This window comes from Chelonia mydas, chromosome 22 (genome assembly GCF_015237465.2).
Source record: "Chelonia mydas isolate rCheMyd1 chromosome 22, rCheMyd1.pri.v2, whole genome shotgun sequence".
NCBI classification, from domain to species: domain Eukaryota; kingdom Metazoa; phylum Chordata; order Testudines; family Cheloniidae; genus Chelonia; species Chelonia mydas.
In genome coordinates, this window is record NC_051262.2 from 13131488 (window position 1) to 13148517 (window position 17030).

Here is a 17030-nt window from a genome sequence, read left to right on the forward strand (position 1 = left end):
AAACACAGCCAGGGGAATTCGCTCACTCCACATCTAGCTCCAGTCCCCCTCCCTGCAGGCCCATGGGGCACTGGTGGCATCAGTAATGCCCTTAGTTCGGGGACGCCATAAGAGAGCTGGGCCAGGCAGCACTCTAGCTGCTCAGAGTGGGGCTACGGTAGATTTCTAGACAGAAACTGCCACCCACAGCAAGCAGGCACAGGGGACAGGCCAAGGCCTGGACAGAGAGCTCCCCTCAGCCCTGGAGGGAGCAAGGGAATGCTCACCAGCTGCTGTGGGGGTGGAGAACCAGGCTCCTCCCCCAGACACATTCACCCCCTAACAAACCCACTGGAAGTGCAGGACCTGAGACCCCCTGGGACAGTGACAGCCCTGCTGCCTCCAGGCCACAGGTGGGGCCACCACTGGAGATCTCATGAATACTCCACACATGAGCCCCTAAGGGGCTCTGTCCAGGGGAGCAAAAGCAGCTTGAGGGCCAGGATCATGTCTTGGGAGGGACTCAAGACCATGGGAGAAGGCCCCAGCTCCATCTCCCTACCCCAGGCACACACTCATAAGATGTCCTTGACCCTGCAGCTTGGTTCCAGGCAGCACCCATCAGACAAGCATAAAAGAAGAGGCGGACTTGAATTCCCACCCACTAACACCAGTGCAACCAAGGAGAGGGCTAGGATGTGGGACTGCTGGGTTCTACTCCTGGCTTGGCCACCAACTGGCTGCATTACCTTGGGCAAAGCAGGTGCACAGATGCCCCGGTGATGGCTACTAGGAGAATCATTTTCAAAAGCATGCAAGTGACTTAGGAGCAGAACACTCCTTGGAAGCCAATGGCTCCAAAGGCACTTTTCAAAAGGGCACATTGGCTCCTAACACCTTGGGGGGAACCTATCTAGGTTTTTTCAGGGCCTAACATTTCCTATGTATGCCTCAGTTTCCCCCCTGCAATGCAGGGATAATAGCACTGACCTACTGACAGCTCCACAGGATCTGTGCTCCACCCCCAGCTTTGGAACAGTCTCTAGCTGGAACCCCTTTTGTGGGGACAGACGCCCAAGGGGTCTCACTTTTCCTGCAGAGAATAGGCTATGCAGCCTCACCCCCTCCTTTGACTGAATCTCTGGGGCACCAGCACTCCTCCTTCACAGCGGGCACTCTATTCAGCAAGGCCAACTGAGAGATGCTCCTGGAGAGACTTGGAGACCCCCCTCACCCCCTAATGTACCTCACCCAGCCTTTGCAATGACTCAAGTAGCATGGTCAAAACAGTAAGTTTATTTGTCAACGGGAACACAGCAAGTCCTTAGGTTAGCCCAGAGTCTTCAAGGTCCTTCAGGTTAGCCCAGAGCCCAGCCAAACTGTAGCGTACCCCCCTTTCCAAGCTCCATCATCTCCTTCCTCAGATCCCTGGTGAGCACTTGCTGCCCTCTAGACGACAACTTTTATTCCCCCCCTTTACACCTTCCCAGTCCTTGGTTCTTGAGCTGGGGGATTCTGCCCAGCTTCCCTGCAGAGAAGTGGGGAAATCCATCTCCCTCTGGGGCATTGGTTGCCAGGTGTCCATGTCCTGGTGACAGGGTTTGCCATTGTCCTCTCAGATTCTCCATCGATAGGGTGTCAGCCTCCTCCAGTCCTTTAAGGACCCATTCAGGTTCAGACATCTAGGCATCATCCATGCTTATGTCTCTTGCCTGCCCTGAGAGACCGTCTCCCCCCAACTCCAGTAACCATGAAAAATAAAGGGGAAACTGAGGCACACATTGGCCACATACAATTACAGAAAACTCCATAGACACTGCTCTGTGCACCTGAAGGATGGCTAAGGCTTCATAGAGCAATGTAAGCCAGGGGCTCGGAGATGCTCCTCAGGAATGTACTAAATCAGCATACCTTACTGTCCCACTCTGGGGTGCAGTCCAGATCAGTGAGGGGTTGGGTCATCACATGCCCTGTAACCCTGGGTGCCTCACAGCTTTGCTGCTGTAACTCCCACCCTGCACCACTCACAGCCAGACCCCTAGTCACACCACAAGCGTCCATGTAGAACTGCAACCTGGTCCAGCAAGACTCTGGCTTTCAACAGCCTTGGTTACTCCTCTCGGGGTGACCCCAGCACACTCACAGTCCCAGCTTTCCCCAAAGATGTGTGTTCTGCACTGACCTGCCCTCTCCTGAACAGTTCAGATCTTCATGTTTGTTGCCCCTGTAAAGAGTCAACATTCAGTTTGTTGCTTTAACTGGAGTTAACAAACAGTTTGGTTTACACAGCACTGGATTGTTTTAGATTAGAATCAAAAACAAAACAAAGGTAGGATGAAGTGAATTCAAGTAGAAGAGGTGAAACTAGCTACAAGTGAAGAAGAGTGAACACGCATCTAAAAGTCTAACAATCTAACAAGTTTTGGTTCAAAGCTTGGTTTGAGATGGTCTCACCCGCAGCCTTCCAACAAGATGGAGACTGTCCCTTTCCTGGGTCAGGCTCTCTCCCAGAGGCCCAAAGGTGCAGGGGCCCTGGTGGTCTTAGGCAAAAGAGATTACTTGGGGTTCTCTACCCCTTTATAGTCCAGGGAACCTTAGGAGTGGGTCCCACTGAAGGTTACGCCTCAAAGCAAAGTTTATGCAAGCTGTGAGGAAGGCAACATGGAGTCTGGTGGGCAAAGAGGCTTCATGCACCTTTCCCTTCTTATTGGCAGGGAACAGAACTTGTAGTTCCGCTCTCTCCTCCCCCTGCAGTTTTGAGGACCCTGCTTCCCTCAATTTGCACACAAGTAAACACATTCCCTTCTTTGGGCCAGACCAGACCAGTCTAACACCTTTGCCCAGGCAGGACTGTGGCATTTTGAACATGTGCCATTGTACAGGGGATTTCATAACTTTACATTAAGTTATCAACCAGCAAGTTATTAGTTTTCAAAAGATCCCTCACAAGGCCTATTTTGTGCAGTGGCATGTAGGGTGTGAATACAGGGGTGCTTTCCACCACCGCCAACACCACAATGTAGCCACTTCTGGGGTGGAGCACGACAGCCGCTTACCTACCCACAGCACCACATAGCCCAGGGGAAGCAGGGCAGGTCATCTCATCAACTTGATGGGGGACCCCTCCATGCATCCCAGATCTAGCTGCCTGAGCCACTAGGGTCCTCAGCTCCTGGGGAGCACCAGTCCAACCAAGCCAGCTCAACAGTGCTGTCCCTTTAAGACTCCTGTTTGCCATGCCAGGGGACTTGACCTCAGCATCCTCAGCTGAGTTGGATTAAGGTGGGAGGAGGGGTTGGGGCTTGGGCTGGTTTTTAATGCTTTTAAAATTCTTTCACTCCCATGTGGCTTTCCCAGCCCCCTCCCCCTGGAGTCCAGTACAGCCATTCCTTGGCTTCCAACCTTTGGTACCAGCCAAAGCAGCCAGCCTGGCCCTTCACATTCCCCGCAGCAGGCAGACTGAGCTCACCCAGAGCTCTGAGTGCTCCGCAACAGCCACGTGGATGTCCCGGGGGAAGGATCAAACCCCAGTCGCACCTCTCAGGAGCCGCTTTGTGCTGTCGCAGTGATCAGGAGCGGCCATGCCGATGGCAGAGGGGCCAAGGGAGGGGGCCAGGGCCCACCAGATCCGGAGGGCGGGGAATGCACCAGGGGAGCAATTCTAGCCAGATCCTGCCAGGAATCACCCCCAGCGATGAAGGACTTCACTGAAATCACACTGTGCCCCGACAGGCTGGAGCAGAGTAAGGTACGGGCGGCAGCAGGTGCCACTGGGGAGGGAGCTGTGTGGGGTCTTGGCCCTGAACCCGCTTGGCCCAGAGCTCCTGCTGCTGGTGTCACTTCCCAAGCCCTGACCCCTCAGTGCCATGTGCTTCCCCCAGCTCACCCTCAATACCATGCAGTCCCCCTCCCCCGATGCCTGGTACAGACCCCCATCATGGGATTCACTCACCATTGGGGCATCTGTTTGGGGTCTTGCTCCTTTCAGGTCTGATGCTCCCCATAACAGACAGCTGCTCATGCTGCATCCCACCTCGCTCCCCAGGGCTCGCGTGGCTTCCTCTGTGGCTCCGCGCCCTGGCCAGGTCACTGTACTGTCCTCCCCTCCTGGATCCACTCTCCCACCTGCCATTCCAGACAGTCCTTCTGCACCACAGCCAGGCCCTGGGCCACTTTCTCAGCAGCAGGGAAGGGAACCAGGCCTGCCCACGACCCCAGGTTCCAGCCCTGGAACGCTTTGCCCAGCAGCCACTGTCTGCTTGCTCCCAGGCTCCAGCCCTCCTTGGACTCCTTCCTATGCACCCCACATTCCTGCCCAAACTCCCTCCCCCAGCAAGCAACTGCTTCCCCAGCAGCCCCTTCTGCTCTCAGCTTCTTCCCTTTAGACCACCCCACCTGAAGGTCATCTTCCACTCGGCTTTACTGAGCCCTGGCTCTCCTCCTGGGGCAGCCTATGAGGTTAACTGACCTAATTTAACCTGCTCTGCCTTGTGTGGGGAGGACCTCACTTCCCACTCCCACCATACCTCCTGCTTCTCCTCCCCAGCACTGACCCCTCCCTGCCATGTGCACCCGTTCCCAGCACCCAGGGCTGGCCCCCTTGCGCACACCCACCCCCCAGCAAGGCACTGACTCCCATTAATGAACAGCCCAGCGTGCCCCATGTTCCCCACCCCACAGAGCACTGTTCACCTCCCTGCTGCCCCACACTGCACTGTGTCCCATGCGCCCCACCCCCACCATAGCCACACCAGCCCCTTAGCCACCTGCTCTGTGTCTTGCAGACGGAGTTTTGCAATCCCATCTTCGAGCCTGAGAGCGAGGGGGCTGGCTGCGCACCCCCCACTCCGCACCAGATGGCGGGGGAGAACGGGAGCAGCACTGGATCCCCCTGGGATGGCCTCGGTACCAGCCCCCTGGGGGCCCTAGCACCAGTGGGCCCTTCTGAGTGGGCAGCCCCTGAGGGGAGCAGGGAGGAGAGGCAGGGGATCTCCCTCTGCCTGGGGGAGATGGGCCCAGCAGACCCTAGGGTCCTCCCCAAGGGAGTCATGCACCACACAGTACTGGCTGGCAGGGGGCCACCACAGTCACACCAGTGCCCTCAAGCAGGGCCCCCTGTACTCGGTGTACCCCAAGGAGCTGGTCCTGTGCCCCACAGCAGCTTGTTCCAGTGCCCTCCAGCTGCACTTTGTATACCCACAAGCACCAGAGGGGGAGCAGTGACCCACAGGTCCCACCCAACACAGCACCCACTGGCTGCCAGGGCCAGAATATTGGGCATCCCAAAAATGGCTTCGGGGTCCTGTGCTCGTACCCAGAGCCAGGTATATCCCCACAGGGTCCCCTCCCCAGTTCTTCCAGCCTTGGGGGTCCTGTCCCACTGCCCTTAGCACTGGCAGGGCTGGGTGCCCCACAGACCTCTCCCCTAGGGCTCTGGGAAGGAGGGGCCCCCCAGCCATGCTCACCAGTGACCCCTCGCTGTGCACACAGCTCCCCCCGCAGGCCAGCGGCTCTGGGGCAGGGCAGGCAGGAAGCACAGGCCCGACTGCAAGTTCTCCTGGCTGTGCGTAGCTCTGATGAGTGCATTGCTCTCGCTGCTACTCGCCTTGCTGCTGGGGATCATCATCTCCCGTGAGTACCAGGGCAGGGGCAGCTGGGGCATGTGGATGGACAGCAGGTGTGGGGGGCCCAGCATGCTAGCAGCACATCCCAGCTGCAGCCTTACACCCCCGCCTTCTCTTCCCCCCGCCTCCCCAGGGTCAGGGCAGTGAGTGGGGCGGGGAGCACACCTGCGGGAATGGAGTAAGGGTTAGCTACTGCTACCCCATCAAGACCCTGGCCCCACCTGGTCCCCCCTCCAGCTGGAATCACTGACAGCCTGAAATCCACTGAGCTTGGGGTGGAGGGAAGAGACTCCCCAGCCCCCAAACACCTAGCTCTGAGCCCCCGCTCCCCTCCCTCCACCAATCTGGGGTGCCAAGCAGGGGAGAGAGCTGCAGGCCAGGCCTCCCCCCCGTAGTGTCTGATCCCTGGGAGAGAGTCCCAGCTGCCTGCCCAGAGACCCCGGTTCCAGTGGCTGACCCCCACTCTTGGCTCTCCCTGTGGAAGCAGAGCTGCAGTCCTCACACTCAGCCGGACCCTCCTCTGCGACAGCATCTGCCCACCACCACCACGCCACCACCACAGCACCTGCTGGCGCCACCAAGCCACAGAGAGACCCGCCCCCAGCTACTACACCAGAGCCCTGTGAGTACCTGGGGCCTCGCAGAGCCTCTCCCCAGGCCAGGGGACCCAGAGATCTACCCCCAACCCTACTGAGCGTAGGAGGGCATCAGACCCCAAACCGAGACCCCATTGTCCAGGGAGACCACAGGGAGCCACATTCACAGCCCCCCTCCTCACCTCCCTGACTAGCCCCATGTTAATCCCAGTAAGGGGGAGCAGTGGGGAGAGCAGCTAAGAGCAGAGGGGATCCCCATCCCTGACTAGGGTAAGCATTGAGCCCCAGGGCTAGGGGCACAGAAAGGGGCCCCACCCACCCCATAGCTCCCCACCCAGGCTGGGAACACAGAGAGGGGACCCCCCATCCACCCCCCTCCAGGGCTGGGGGCACAGAGAGTGAGCCCCACCCACCCCACAGCACCCCCCATCCTGGGGTGATATGGAGAAAGAACCCCTTCTTAACTCAACCCACTGTAACCTTCCCTCTCCAATGTGTCTTGTCTCCCTGTGCAGCCTGTGGGGGGACCCTGAAGGGCCCCGAGGGCTCCCTCAGCTCCCCCAGGTACCCTGCCCCCTACCCACCCAACACCCTGTGCGTCTGGCGCATCCAGGTGGAGGACGGGCTGGCCATCCAGCTAAAGATCGAGTCACTCAGCCTGGAAGGCACGAGATGGTGCCTCTTCGACAGGGTGGAGCTGTACGAGGAGCTGGGAGCAGCCAGCAGCTCCCCTTGGGGAGGGACATCCAGGTAGGGACCCCATTGCCAGGCTGGGTGAATCACAGACCCCCCCCTCCCCCCAATAGCCCCACCCATCCAGGCTCAGATCAGCCACCAGATCCTCAGCTTTTGGGCCATGGGTTTGTCAGTTACAGAGGGTGGGTGCTCTGGATTCCCTTTTGCGGGGGTGGGCAACTTGCCAGAGCAAACAGCACCCTCTGCTCAGGCCAGGCCCCAGCCTAAGCCTGGAGTAAGGAAGGTCCAGGACAGGTGTGCTGGTAAAGCAGGGGGTGGGGTGGAGAGGGGCACTCACCCCCAGGGCTACCTGGCACTCAAGCAGGGCTGTAGCAAGTGGTCTCCCTCCCCGACATCCCCTTGTCAGTTACAATTCTGGGGTGGGGGGAGGCAACCCCTCTTCTGTGGCTACCTGCTGGGTCACAATCCAGGCTACCCCTTCCAGGGGGTCCCCAAAGAGACACCAGTCACAGAGAAGTCTTCCAGCACCCACAGAGGCTTCAGGGCTTTCCCCATAGCTTGGGGGACACAGGCTCTGGGCCCTTGGCTAGTCAGGGTGTCCCCCAGTTGGATTTTCCCCCAAGGAGAAGGCTCCTCTGGGTGGCCCATCTTTTGGAGTGCATAGAGGAGCCCAGGCCCACCCTTTCCACCAGGCTCCCATACAGGGCCCAATGGTGGACAACCAGGTTCTGCACCTTAGGGTGCTAAGCAGCCACCCCCCCCCAGGTCACTTCCTAGCAACAGCCCCTTTCCCCAGAGGAAGTTAAAGAACCACAAAGCTTCTGACCTGCTCACTGGGTCTCTCCAGTCTCTGCTGTGCAACCTTGGTCAGGGCTGTACTGGTAGCATTTCCCCAGCCCAGAAATCTGCCCTAGTCCCGCTGCCTCCCTTTTATACCTTGCCTCCAGCTGGGCAGGCTTTGCAGGTGCCTCCGCCTAGGCCCAGAGCTTAACCCCTTCTTATCCAGTGCGGACTTTGTACATGTCATCACAGGAGCCCAGCGCAGGAGGCTGTGGATCAGGACTGAGGGGCACTGGCAGAGCTGTGGGGGGACAGGGTGACCAGGGATGTATGGCAGGGGGTTCTGGGTCAGGCTTGAGGGGCACTGGCAGAGCTGGGGGGCAGGACAGGGTGTCCCAGGGCTGGTATGGCAGGGGGCTGTGGATCAGGACTGAGGGGCACTGGCAGAGGTGGGTGGGAGCCTGGGAAGGCCAGGGTGTCCCATGGGTGGTATGGCAGGGGGCTGTGAGTCAGGCTTGAGGGGCACTGGGAGAGCTGGGGGGCGGGAGGACATGGCATCCCAGGGCTGGCATGGCAGGGGGTTCTGGGTCAGGATTGAGGGGTACTGGCAGAGCTGTGGGACAGAAGCTTGTCCACCCTTCCTGCCTCCAGCCAGCACTGACATGCCCATAAGCCCAAAAATGCCCCCTGCCGTGGGCCTGCGGGTCTCTCCCCCCAGAGCAGCACAGCAGGAACAGAGTTGAGGGAGCCCAGCGGGGCTGTCCTGTGCTCCCCTCCTGCTCCGAGGGCACCCTGGCAGATCCAGCCTCCCCCCACCACGGGATCCAGGCCATCCTAGCCATATGGGCTCAAGGGGTTAATGGGCAGGTGCCTGCCTCTGCTCTCTGCCCCACTTGCCAGGGTCTCTGGGCAGGGGGCACCGGTTGCACACACTTGCTGCTCTCTGCAGGTTTTGTGGGGACGTGGCGCCCCCGACAATCAACACCAACTCCAACCGGCTGCGCGTCACCTTCGTCTCGGACAACAGCGTGGGTGCCCTGGGGTTCACCGCCCACTACCGCGCCATCGTGCCCAGTGACAGTGAGTGCGGCCCCCCCACACACAACCACCCCAACCCCTGGGGCTTCACCCTCCCGGGGCAGCAGGGGCCCTCTGATGCAGGGCCACCCCGAGCCCTGGGCACCTGTGGGCAGCTTCCAAGGGCGGGGGAGGCTCTGTTATACAGCTGATCAGAGTGGTCCCTTCTGGCCTTCAGATCTGTGAACCCACAGGAATTGGGGCACTGGCCCTGGGCAGGGAGCTGCTAACAAAGGGGCATTGCCAGGTTCCTAGGCCCTCGCCCAGCCGCTGGCTCCTGCTTTCAGCAGCCACCCCTCTTCCTCGTCCATCTGTCTGTCTGTCCTAGAGAGCTGTGCCTGGGACGAGTTTTTCTGCGACCAGGGGCTCTGCCTCCACCTGGGCCTTGTCTGTGACGGCTTCTACGACTGCACGGACAAGAGCGACGAAGCCAACTGCAGCTCGAGACACAAAGGCACGGGCAGCCGGGCGGCCTCCGGCACGGCTTGGCCACACAGGGGCTGGGCCGGGGCGGGGGGGGGGGGGCAGGCCTGGACCAGCATGAGGGGCAGCAGCAGCGCTGGGTGGGGCCCTGGACTGGAGTTGCAATGGGGTGTTGGGGGTCCCGACCAAGGGACATTGCAGGGCTGGCAGGCAGGCCAGCCTGACAGGGCGTTGGTGAAGTGTGGGAGCCCAGGCCTGGGACAGCACGGGGACGGTGCATGTAACGGTTGAGGGGCATTGGCAGAAGTGGGTGGGATCCAGGACTGGAAAAACAGGGGATGCCATGCGCCAGGACTGAGGGGCCTGGTCAGAGCCATGGGAGGAAAAGTCCATGCGTTGGGGGCTGAGTGGGGTGGGGGGATCTCTAACAGACTACGCGGGGCCAGAGCAAATCCCTCAGCAGGGACAGGCTGAAATGTTCTTGCCCGGGTGCTGCAGGGTGCGGGGAGCCCTGGAAAGCCAGGACTGAGTCAGACAGCACCAGGGGTGCCGGGCCGGGGGTGGGATGGGGAGAGCCCATGGGTCACAGGGCTGGCGGCAGAATAACCAGCGTGCACCAGTCACAGCTGGGTAAGAGCAGAGATCCGACCCCATGGTGTCTGTCTTGTTCCAGAATGCGGTGGGTCGCTGACCAGCTTGGAGGGGCAGTTCTCCACCCCAAGCCACCCCCAGCCGTACCCGCATCAGCAGGTGAGGGAGGAGCCAGCAGGTGAAGGAGGAGGGGGCAGCAAGAGTGCTAAGCAGTGGAGGCTACGGGGAGGTGTGTCATGTGGCCCAGCTGGCACAAGAGGACAAGGGCCAACCTCTGCCATGCAGCTGTTGGCAACAGAAAGGAGAACCAGGGCTATGGAGGGCCGGGAGGTGGAGTGGTCAGGTTGGCCCTGTGCTGTTCAAGCCACAGAGGGATGGGGTCCCCCACTGTGTCCAGAACACCAGGAAGAGCCAGAAATGCCCCTGTCTGGGCCACCCTGGCAGCTCCTCCATCCAGAGGTGGGCAGTGGTTTAATGCCCGGTGTCAAGGATCAGGTCCGGTGCTCTCGTGCGGCTCTGGAACAGTCCCTGGGAGGAGCCCTTCAGTGTGCCAGCCCCCTTAGGGTCACACTCTTTCACGAGGGTGAGCCACTTGCCTTCCCCGCCCCTGGGGACCGAACCTCGGAGCCTTCACCACCCCTGCTTCCCACCGTGAGCTCCCTGCAGCGAGTCCGCCTGCAGGAGCTGTGTGCCCCCAAAGGGATCCATGTACCCCCCCGCCCCCAACTTCCTTAAACTGCAGTGACTCAGCCAGAATTGTAACAGCAACAGGGTTTATTAGATGTCTGGAACACAGTGTAGACAGCCCTTGGTTAGCACAGGGAACAGAAAGTTACAGCGTAGAGCATCTGCGTCCCGGCCCAGAGCCCTCTGACCCCTCTTTCATCCCAGTCCAGGAACGTCTCCCCCATTTCCAGCAGCCCCCATTTAGCAACCCCTCCCGGCCCCTCCTCGATCCTTTGTCCTTGTTCCCCTGCTGGTCACACCCTGCTGGCATCCATGGTCGTTAGTTGCTAGGTGCCCAATGTCCATCCAGTTGGAGTGGCTGTTGTCTTCTGGGACTCTCCATGGGCCTGGGGCCGCAGGCAGCAAGGCGTCAGACACACCCGGATCTCTGGGTCTCTGCAAAGAGAAAACAAGCTTTTCACACCACCTACTGAACCTTACACCACATAGGGGAAACTGAGGCACACACACGCTTCATACAAAATATCATGAAATAATTCCCACGCCATCCCACCCGGTCTGTGCCCAGCTGGCAGTTCCCCATCCAGACATGGGCAGGGATGTCTGGCACAGGCTTACTGGCATCGGTCTCTTCCAGCTGTGTCTCTGGCAGATCGCCGTGCCCGTGGGCCATGTGATCGATCTGCAGTTCCACAACTTCAGCTTGGAGTCGCAGGAGGACTGCACCTTTGACTTTGTGGAGGTGCACGACAGCGCAGGCACGGACGCCCTCAGCCTCCTGGGCAGGTACAGGTGCCCGCAGCTCGGCGATTTGCCGCTGGGGGCAGGAGATTGAGGGAAGGGGAGGGGGCAGAACTCCCTGAGCAGGGCTGCCTTGCAGAGCCACCTCCTGGGGGGAAAGAGGAACCTCTCTCCTACCCGACTGAATGCCCCCATCCCCAGCACTGGAGAGACCCAGGTCCTGACCCTCCTGGACCCAGCCTTAGCTGCCTGTCAGCCATACATCTCCAGGTGCTGTACGAAGCAAGTCGGTTTTACTCTCTCCGTTTCGCACAGCGGGGAAGTGACTTACCCAAGGCAGGCCGGTGGCACAGCTGGGAAAGGGCGCCCAGGGCTCCCAAGTGCCAGTCCAGTGCTTTATCCACTAGGCATCAATGCCTTCCCAAGGTACTAGCCAATATTCTGCACACAGCAAGAAGATGGGCTGCACAGGGAGGGGGCAAAAGTCTCTGGAGGCATTTGGCACGGTCACAACTTTCCACACACCGTCCATTCCCATCCCCATCTCTGCTCCTCTCTTCTTTTCCCTCTCTGTCTCACTCCCCTCTTTTTCTCCATCTCTCTCTCCCCCCTGGTCTCTCTCCCCTGCTCCTCAGCCCCCTCGTTCCCATCACATTTCCTCTCCCGGCAGGTTCTGTGGCTCCCAGTTGCCGCCCGTCCTGACCTCCTCACGACACGTCATGACCGTCCTGTTCATGGCAGACGAGGGCGTGGCAGAGGACGGGTTCTTTGCCACCTACCGTGCCCGAAACGCCACGGAAAGTAGGTCCTGGGTCTGAAACGCACCCTCCCTGCTGCCTCGGTCTTCCTCCAGCTGGGTGGCAGGGTCGCCCATCTCTGAGTGGCATGTCCTGGTGCCAAGCTGACCCATGTGCACTCTCTGCCAGGGTGCTGCTCAGCAGTGGGTTCATCGCTGGCACGGAGCTGGGCATCACATGTGGTGAAAGCAGCAGGGTCTCGGCCATTGGTCTGCCTCCCCAGCTGTGGGATCGTCCCATCTCCCCACACCTCCCTGAGAAGGGGACAGAGACCTCCTCAGCCAGGCTGATCACAGGGTCGTTTTGTTCTAGGAGGGGAACTGCCTTGGGGGGTTTACCAAGGGAATAGCCTGACACCCTGTCATTTCCCTGTTGCTGCCCAGTAAGTAGCTGATTGCTGTTACGAAGGGAGAACAATGCGATCGCCTCCCTAGCCCCATCCCCGGGGAATCACTGGGGTAAACAGAAAGCAGCAGTGCCCAGAAATCTTAGCAGTGACTGTCAGGAGAGTCCACTCCTCCACCCTCCAGGTCTCCCTTTCCCCCGCTTCCTCTTTCCAAGGTATTTCCCAGGGGACCTTTGCTCCTCCTCAGTGTATTTGTCCGTGCACACCCCAGTGAAGCAGTGCTGTTGTGCAGATGGGAACTGAGGCCCGGCGAGCCTCAGTTCCCGTCTGTACGGGAAGTGGTGAATTGATACCACTGTAGCTATCCTGACCCGTGGACACTCGCTGTAGTCACGGTATGATAGCGCTGTCCAGTTGCGTCTGTGATCCATGGTTACATTATAGCTACACTGGAGTTGGGCACCGCTTCCCGTTGTAATTACAGTCGCTGACTGCTCGTGTGTGTCCGGTTGGGTCTGCAAGCGCAGGGTCACCATGGTGAGTATAGTTACACTGCAGCCCATCGCATGTAGGCCCCATCGCTGTACTCAGACGAGTACCCGCTCATTCCGACATCTTTCTCGCTCATCCGCCAAGAAACATGCAGCCCCTTGGAGTTCTCCTGCAGAAACGGGGAGTGCCAGGCGCGGGAGTCGGTGTGTGACGGCTGGCATGACTGTCCAGATGGGAGCGATGAATTCAACTGCACTAGTGTCTCACCCCCCTCCTTTGGTGAGTGACAACCCCTAGCCCAACCAAGCTCCTGCAATGACCAACACTTGGCTTATGGGGTGGGGGGACTTTATCCTCCAGTTTCCCTCAGCCGGTTCAGGTCACAGGTGGAATGAGTTTGGTAGGCCTCAGCTCTGCACCCAGGGAACCTCTGTCCGTATACACTAATGTGACCACCAACTCTGAGGCACCTGCTGGGCTAGGATCCAGATTTTGGAGCCCATGGGCCCTGCAAACGTTCTTTGCACGTCCTAGCCAGTGCACCCCCCCAGCTCAGAGCTGCCACCTGTATCACCTGCCCTCTCCCCTGCAGAGTCCTCCTGCCAGCAGATCCAAGTGGAGGTGTGCTTGGGTCTCAGCTACAACACCACCTCCTTCCCCAACATCTGGCTGACCATCCCAGACCAGCGGGAAGCGGCCACCATGCTCCGAGACTACAAGGTGAGCCCAGCACAGGGGGCCGTGGGGGAGACTGTGCTGCCCGGCCGGGGGGGGTGTCAGCTGGGCGGGAAGGGAAACCCAGTGGGAAGCAAGCAGGCTGGGTGGAGAATTTGCTTTGGGTGGAAGGTGGGGACATCAGGTGCCAGCGGTGTAGGGTGCCCAGGGGGTAATGCACCCATAAACGGGGAAGCCGCCCCCATCGGTACCCCAGGCCTTGTAGTGCTCACTGCCTCGCTCTCTCCCTGCAGACCCTGATGGGGCTCTCCTGCTACCAGCACCTGCGCCTGCTGATCTGCAGCCTCTTCGTGCCCAAGTGCACGCCGGACGGGGGCGTCCTGCAGCCCTGCCGCTCCGTGTGCCTGACGGCAGAGCAGCGCTGCCAGCAGGCCCTCGGCCTCCTCAGCATCCTCTGGCCCATCAACTGCAACGTCCTCCCCGACTCCAACGACCCCGTGGAGTGCTTCAAGCCGTGAAGGGGAGGTGGGGCCCGGCGAGTGGAAGGGTGGGGCTGGCACTTCCCGCCCCAGCCAGGCCAGAGACGCAACCTGTCTGGCTTTGGGGCGGGTGGGGACTCGAACCCTTCTCTGAGCTATGCCCTCCCCTTCCAACGTGTTTCCCTTCAGGGACCTGAGGACACGGGGAGAGCCTGTGTGCCCAGGAGCCCCAAATAAAGGTGCTGGAGAAGAAACCACCCACCCTGAGACTGGGAGCCTGCTGCCCCATAACTCCCCATGGTATCCCCCGTAACAGTCCCCTGTGGGAGCCACCAGGGCTGGCCCTAAGTGCCCAGAATGCGAGTGACTGGCTGCTGGGGTCCCCACACTGCATAGCCACAGCACTTCGGCAACGCCTGGCCCCATCTCCCCAGTCCTGCAGTGGTGTCAAAGGGTCTGCCGGCTCGTGCCTTCTCACCCACCACATCCTCCAATACACCCCGTCGTACACCCCCTGCATGACCAAGGGAAAAGAAAAAACAAATCCTTCTGTGACTCAGTTTCCCCATCTGTAAAATGGAGACAATGCTACTTCCCTAACAACCAGGGGGTTGTAAGGATAAAAGCATAGCTACATGGGGCCCTGTTGTGATGGCGGGGGCCATGGAAGTACCTAGGTAGATGAATGACAAAAAACACCTTAAGAAATGGCACCTACCCCAGCATCACGCTTCGTTTTACAAACCTTCCGGTGCCCGAGTCTCTAACTTGACATCTCATCTGGGCAGGAGGGGGCTGGAGGGCTGCTTCCCCAATGCCACGGCAGCTTAAGACATAGCACCCATTGGCACACTTCAGTTCCTTGGCCCAGTTCTGGCACCGGACAGCTGTCTTTCCACCTTACCTGAATGCCACTTGTACACAGGGTAAAGAGTTAATCAGCTCACCACGCAGACACGCAGGCTAAGGCAAGGCCCAGTGCACTGTGTTCCACTTGACTTGGCTGGCAGTGCCTGGGGTGCTGGCCAGAAGAGCAGCGTGGGCTCCAGTGCCCTTGGCACGACTCTGTGTGTCTAATAAACAGCTGCAGCATTTTGCAACTACAACCTTTCAAATAATAATTTGGCTTCACACTCTCCTGGGGGGGGCAGGTCAATATTACCCCCAGGTCAGCACTGGGGAAACTGAGGCACAGAGAGGGGAAATTATTTGCCTGCAGGTCAGGGGCAAGGCCAGGAGCAGAACCCAGGGGAAGCCCATGTATGAATCCCCTGCTCTAAGCACTGGAATGTGCCTGGGCTGGGTGGAATCACTGGAAGGGGTCACTGGGAACCGAGACCTAAGGGGTCCTTGGACAAGGAGCTAGGGAGTGAGAGCAGGAGCCCTTGTCTCTCTGAAGCAGACACGGCTCATAGCTAGGGCTCCACCAAATTCACAGTCCATTTTTGTCAAGTTCCCTGTCATAGGATTTTAAAAATCGTAAATTTCATTATTTCAGCTATTTAAATCTGAAATGTCATGGTGTTGTAATTGTAGGGCTCTGACCCAAAAAGGGGGGGGAGGGGGTCACAAGGTTATTGTAGGGGGGGTTGCGGTACGGCTACCCTTACTTCTGCGCTGCTGCTGGCAGGCGCTGCCTTCAAAGAGCTGGGCTCCCCCCAACAGCTGCCGCTCTCCGGCCAGCCAGCTCTGAAGGCAGTGGAGAAGTAAAGTGACAATACCACGCAACTCCCTTTTGGGTCAGGACCCCCAATTTGAGAAACGCTGGTCTCCCGCCCTGAAATCTGTATGGTACAGGGTAAAAGCACATAAAAGACCAGATTTCACAGTCCATGATGCATTTTTCATGGCCGGGAATTTGGTAGGGCTCATAACAGGGCTGGGCTGGGCTGCGGGGAGGGGGGGAGCGGGGGGGTTGTTTGGGAGATCCAAAAGCCAAGGAGATAGGATCTAGGCCCCTTTGTTATCCGAACCCCTCCCATTTCAGGGGTGAGTGGGGATGGGGTTCCTGGCTGTGCATCAGTCTGGGCCCATCTCACCCAGAGCAAAGTGGGGGTATTCTCCCTCAGCTGTAAATACTGAACCCCTCCCCAAGCTGGAGAGGGTGGGAAGAACTGGGGAGAGGGTGGGAGGGGCTCCACTCCTGAAGAAGGGGAAGGTGGATTCTGCTCTGGAGCAGGGGCAGGCCGTAGCTGGAGCTGCCAGCTGGGTTTGGACTCCTGACCACTCCACTAAGGCTGGCTGTCCTTAAAGCCACAAACAAGCTTCTCCTGACCAAAGACAACATCCTGTTTTCCCATCCACTGGGAGGATCCGCAGGCCAGAGCGGCTGGCTGAACACCACCCCTGTGATCTCGAACGCTGGCACTGCCACCCACCAGGCCTGGGATGTCCGCTGGGAAGGGCACAGAGGGGCTATCTCTGCATAGGCTCAGAGCAGGGCTTCCCTCTGCTAGAGCACAGCACCTGAGAATCCCTGGCACTGAGATGTGACCGCACCCTCCCCCCGCTGGTGCACAGCTCCCAGGAACCCCGGCACCGAGACGTGACCGCACCCTCCCCCCGCTAGTGCACAGCTCCCAGGACCCCCGGCACCGAGACGTGACCGTGCCCTCCCCCCGCTGGTGCACAGCTCCCAGGAACCCCTGGCACCGAGACGTGACCGCGCCCTCCCCCCACTGGTGCACAGCTCCCAGGAACCCCTGGCACCGAGACGTGACCGCGCCCTCCCCCCACTGGTGCACAGCTCCCAGGAACCCCTGGCACCGAGACATGACCGCGCCCTCCCCCCACTGGTGCACAGCTCCCAGGAACCCCTGGCACCGAGACGTGACCGCGCCCTCCCCCCACTGGTGCACAGCTCCCAGGAACCCCTGGCACTGAGACGTGACTGCGCCCCCTGTGCTACATTACAGCTCACAACCTCATTCTGCCTTTGCATATTGCAATAACGCCTCGTTGCCAAGTCTCACGAGAGAAAAAAAGCAGCACCGCCTTTCCAAACAAGCCCTGCCCGGTTCAGAGGGATGACTGTGGGGGGTGTTTCC

The 17030-nt window shown here is 59.6% G+C and overlaps 1 protein-coding gene and 1 long non-coding RNA gene across 4 annotated transcripts; one reads left to right on the top strand and one right to left on the bottom strand.

Annotated features, from left to right (window-relative positions):
* Positions 1 to 1261: 1261 nt before the first annotated feature.
* Positions 1262 to 7791, bottom strand: LOC122463588. The gene is made up of 4 exons (XR_006287081.1): positions 7722 to 7791; positions 3932 to 4104; positions 2162 to 2203; positions 1262 to 1633 (listed from the first exon to the last, which is right to left on the bottom strand). It is a non-coding gene; the product is annotated as an uncharacterized LOC122463588 (long non-coding RNA).
* LOC102948289 (membrane frizzled-related protein) lies at positions 3387 to 15513 on the top strand. Of its 3 annotated transcripts, XM_037882370.2 has the most exons (13): positions 3388 to 3727; positions 4764 to 4884; positions 5470 to 5610; positions 6091 to 6225; positions 6715 to 6949; positions 8625 to 8755; positions 9081 to 9206; positions 9849 to 9925; positions 11091 to 11239; positions 11865 to 11995; positions 12974 to 13108; positions 13422 to 13549; positions 13798 to 15512. In XM_037882370.2, the coding sequence occupies exons 1-13, from the start codon at positions 3674 to 3676 to the stop codon at positions 14020 to 14022; spliced, it is 1788 nt and encodes a 595-aa protein (XP_037738298.1). In that variant the 5' UTR covers positions 3388 to 3673; the 3' UTR covers positions 14023 to 15512. The 3 variants fall into 3 exon arrangements, with proteins under 3 accessions (XP_037738299.1, XP_037738298.1, XP_037738300.1); XM_037882371.2 differs by lacking the exon at positions 9081 to 9206 and having other exon boundaries at positions 3387 to 3727; positions 13798 to 15513; XM_037882372.2 differs by lacking the exon at positions 4764 to 4884 and having other exon boundaries at positions 3628 to 3727; positions 13798 to 15513.
* The last annotated feature ends 1517 nt before the right edge of the window (positions 15514 to 17030 follow it).

What these genes read in the sequence shown, in the direction of transcription:
- LOC102948289 (XM_037882370.2), top strand. Translation starts at nt 3,674, where the DNA reads ATGAAGGACTTCACTGAAATCACACTGTGCCCCGACAGGCTGGAGCAG. An exon ending in AGCTACTACACCAGAGCCCT is followed by an intron (nt 6,226 to 6,714) that starts GTGAGTACCTGG and finishes CTCCCTGTGCAG; the next exon opens with CCTGTGGGGGGACCCTGAAG. An exon ending in CGCCATCGTGCCCAGTGACA is followed by an intron (nt 8,756 to 9,080) that starts GTGAGTGCGGCC and finishes TGTCTGTCCTAG; the next exon opens with AGAGCTGTGCCTGGGACGAG.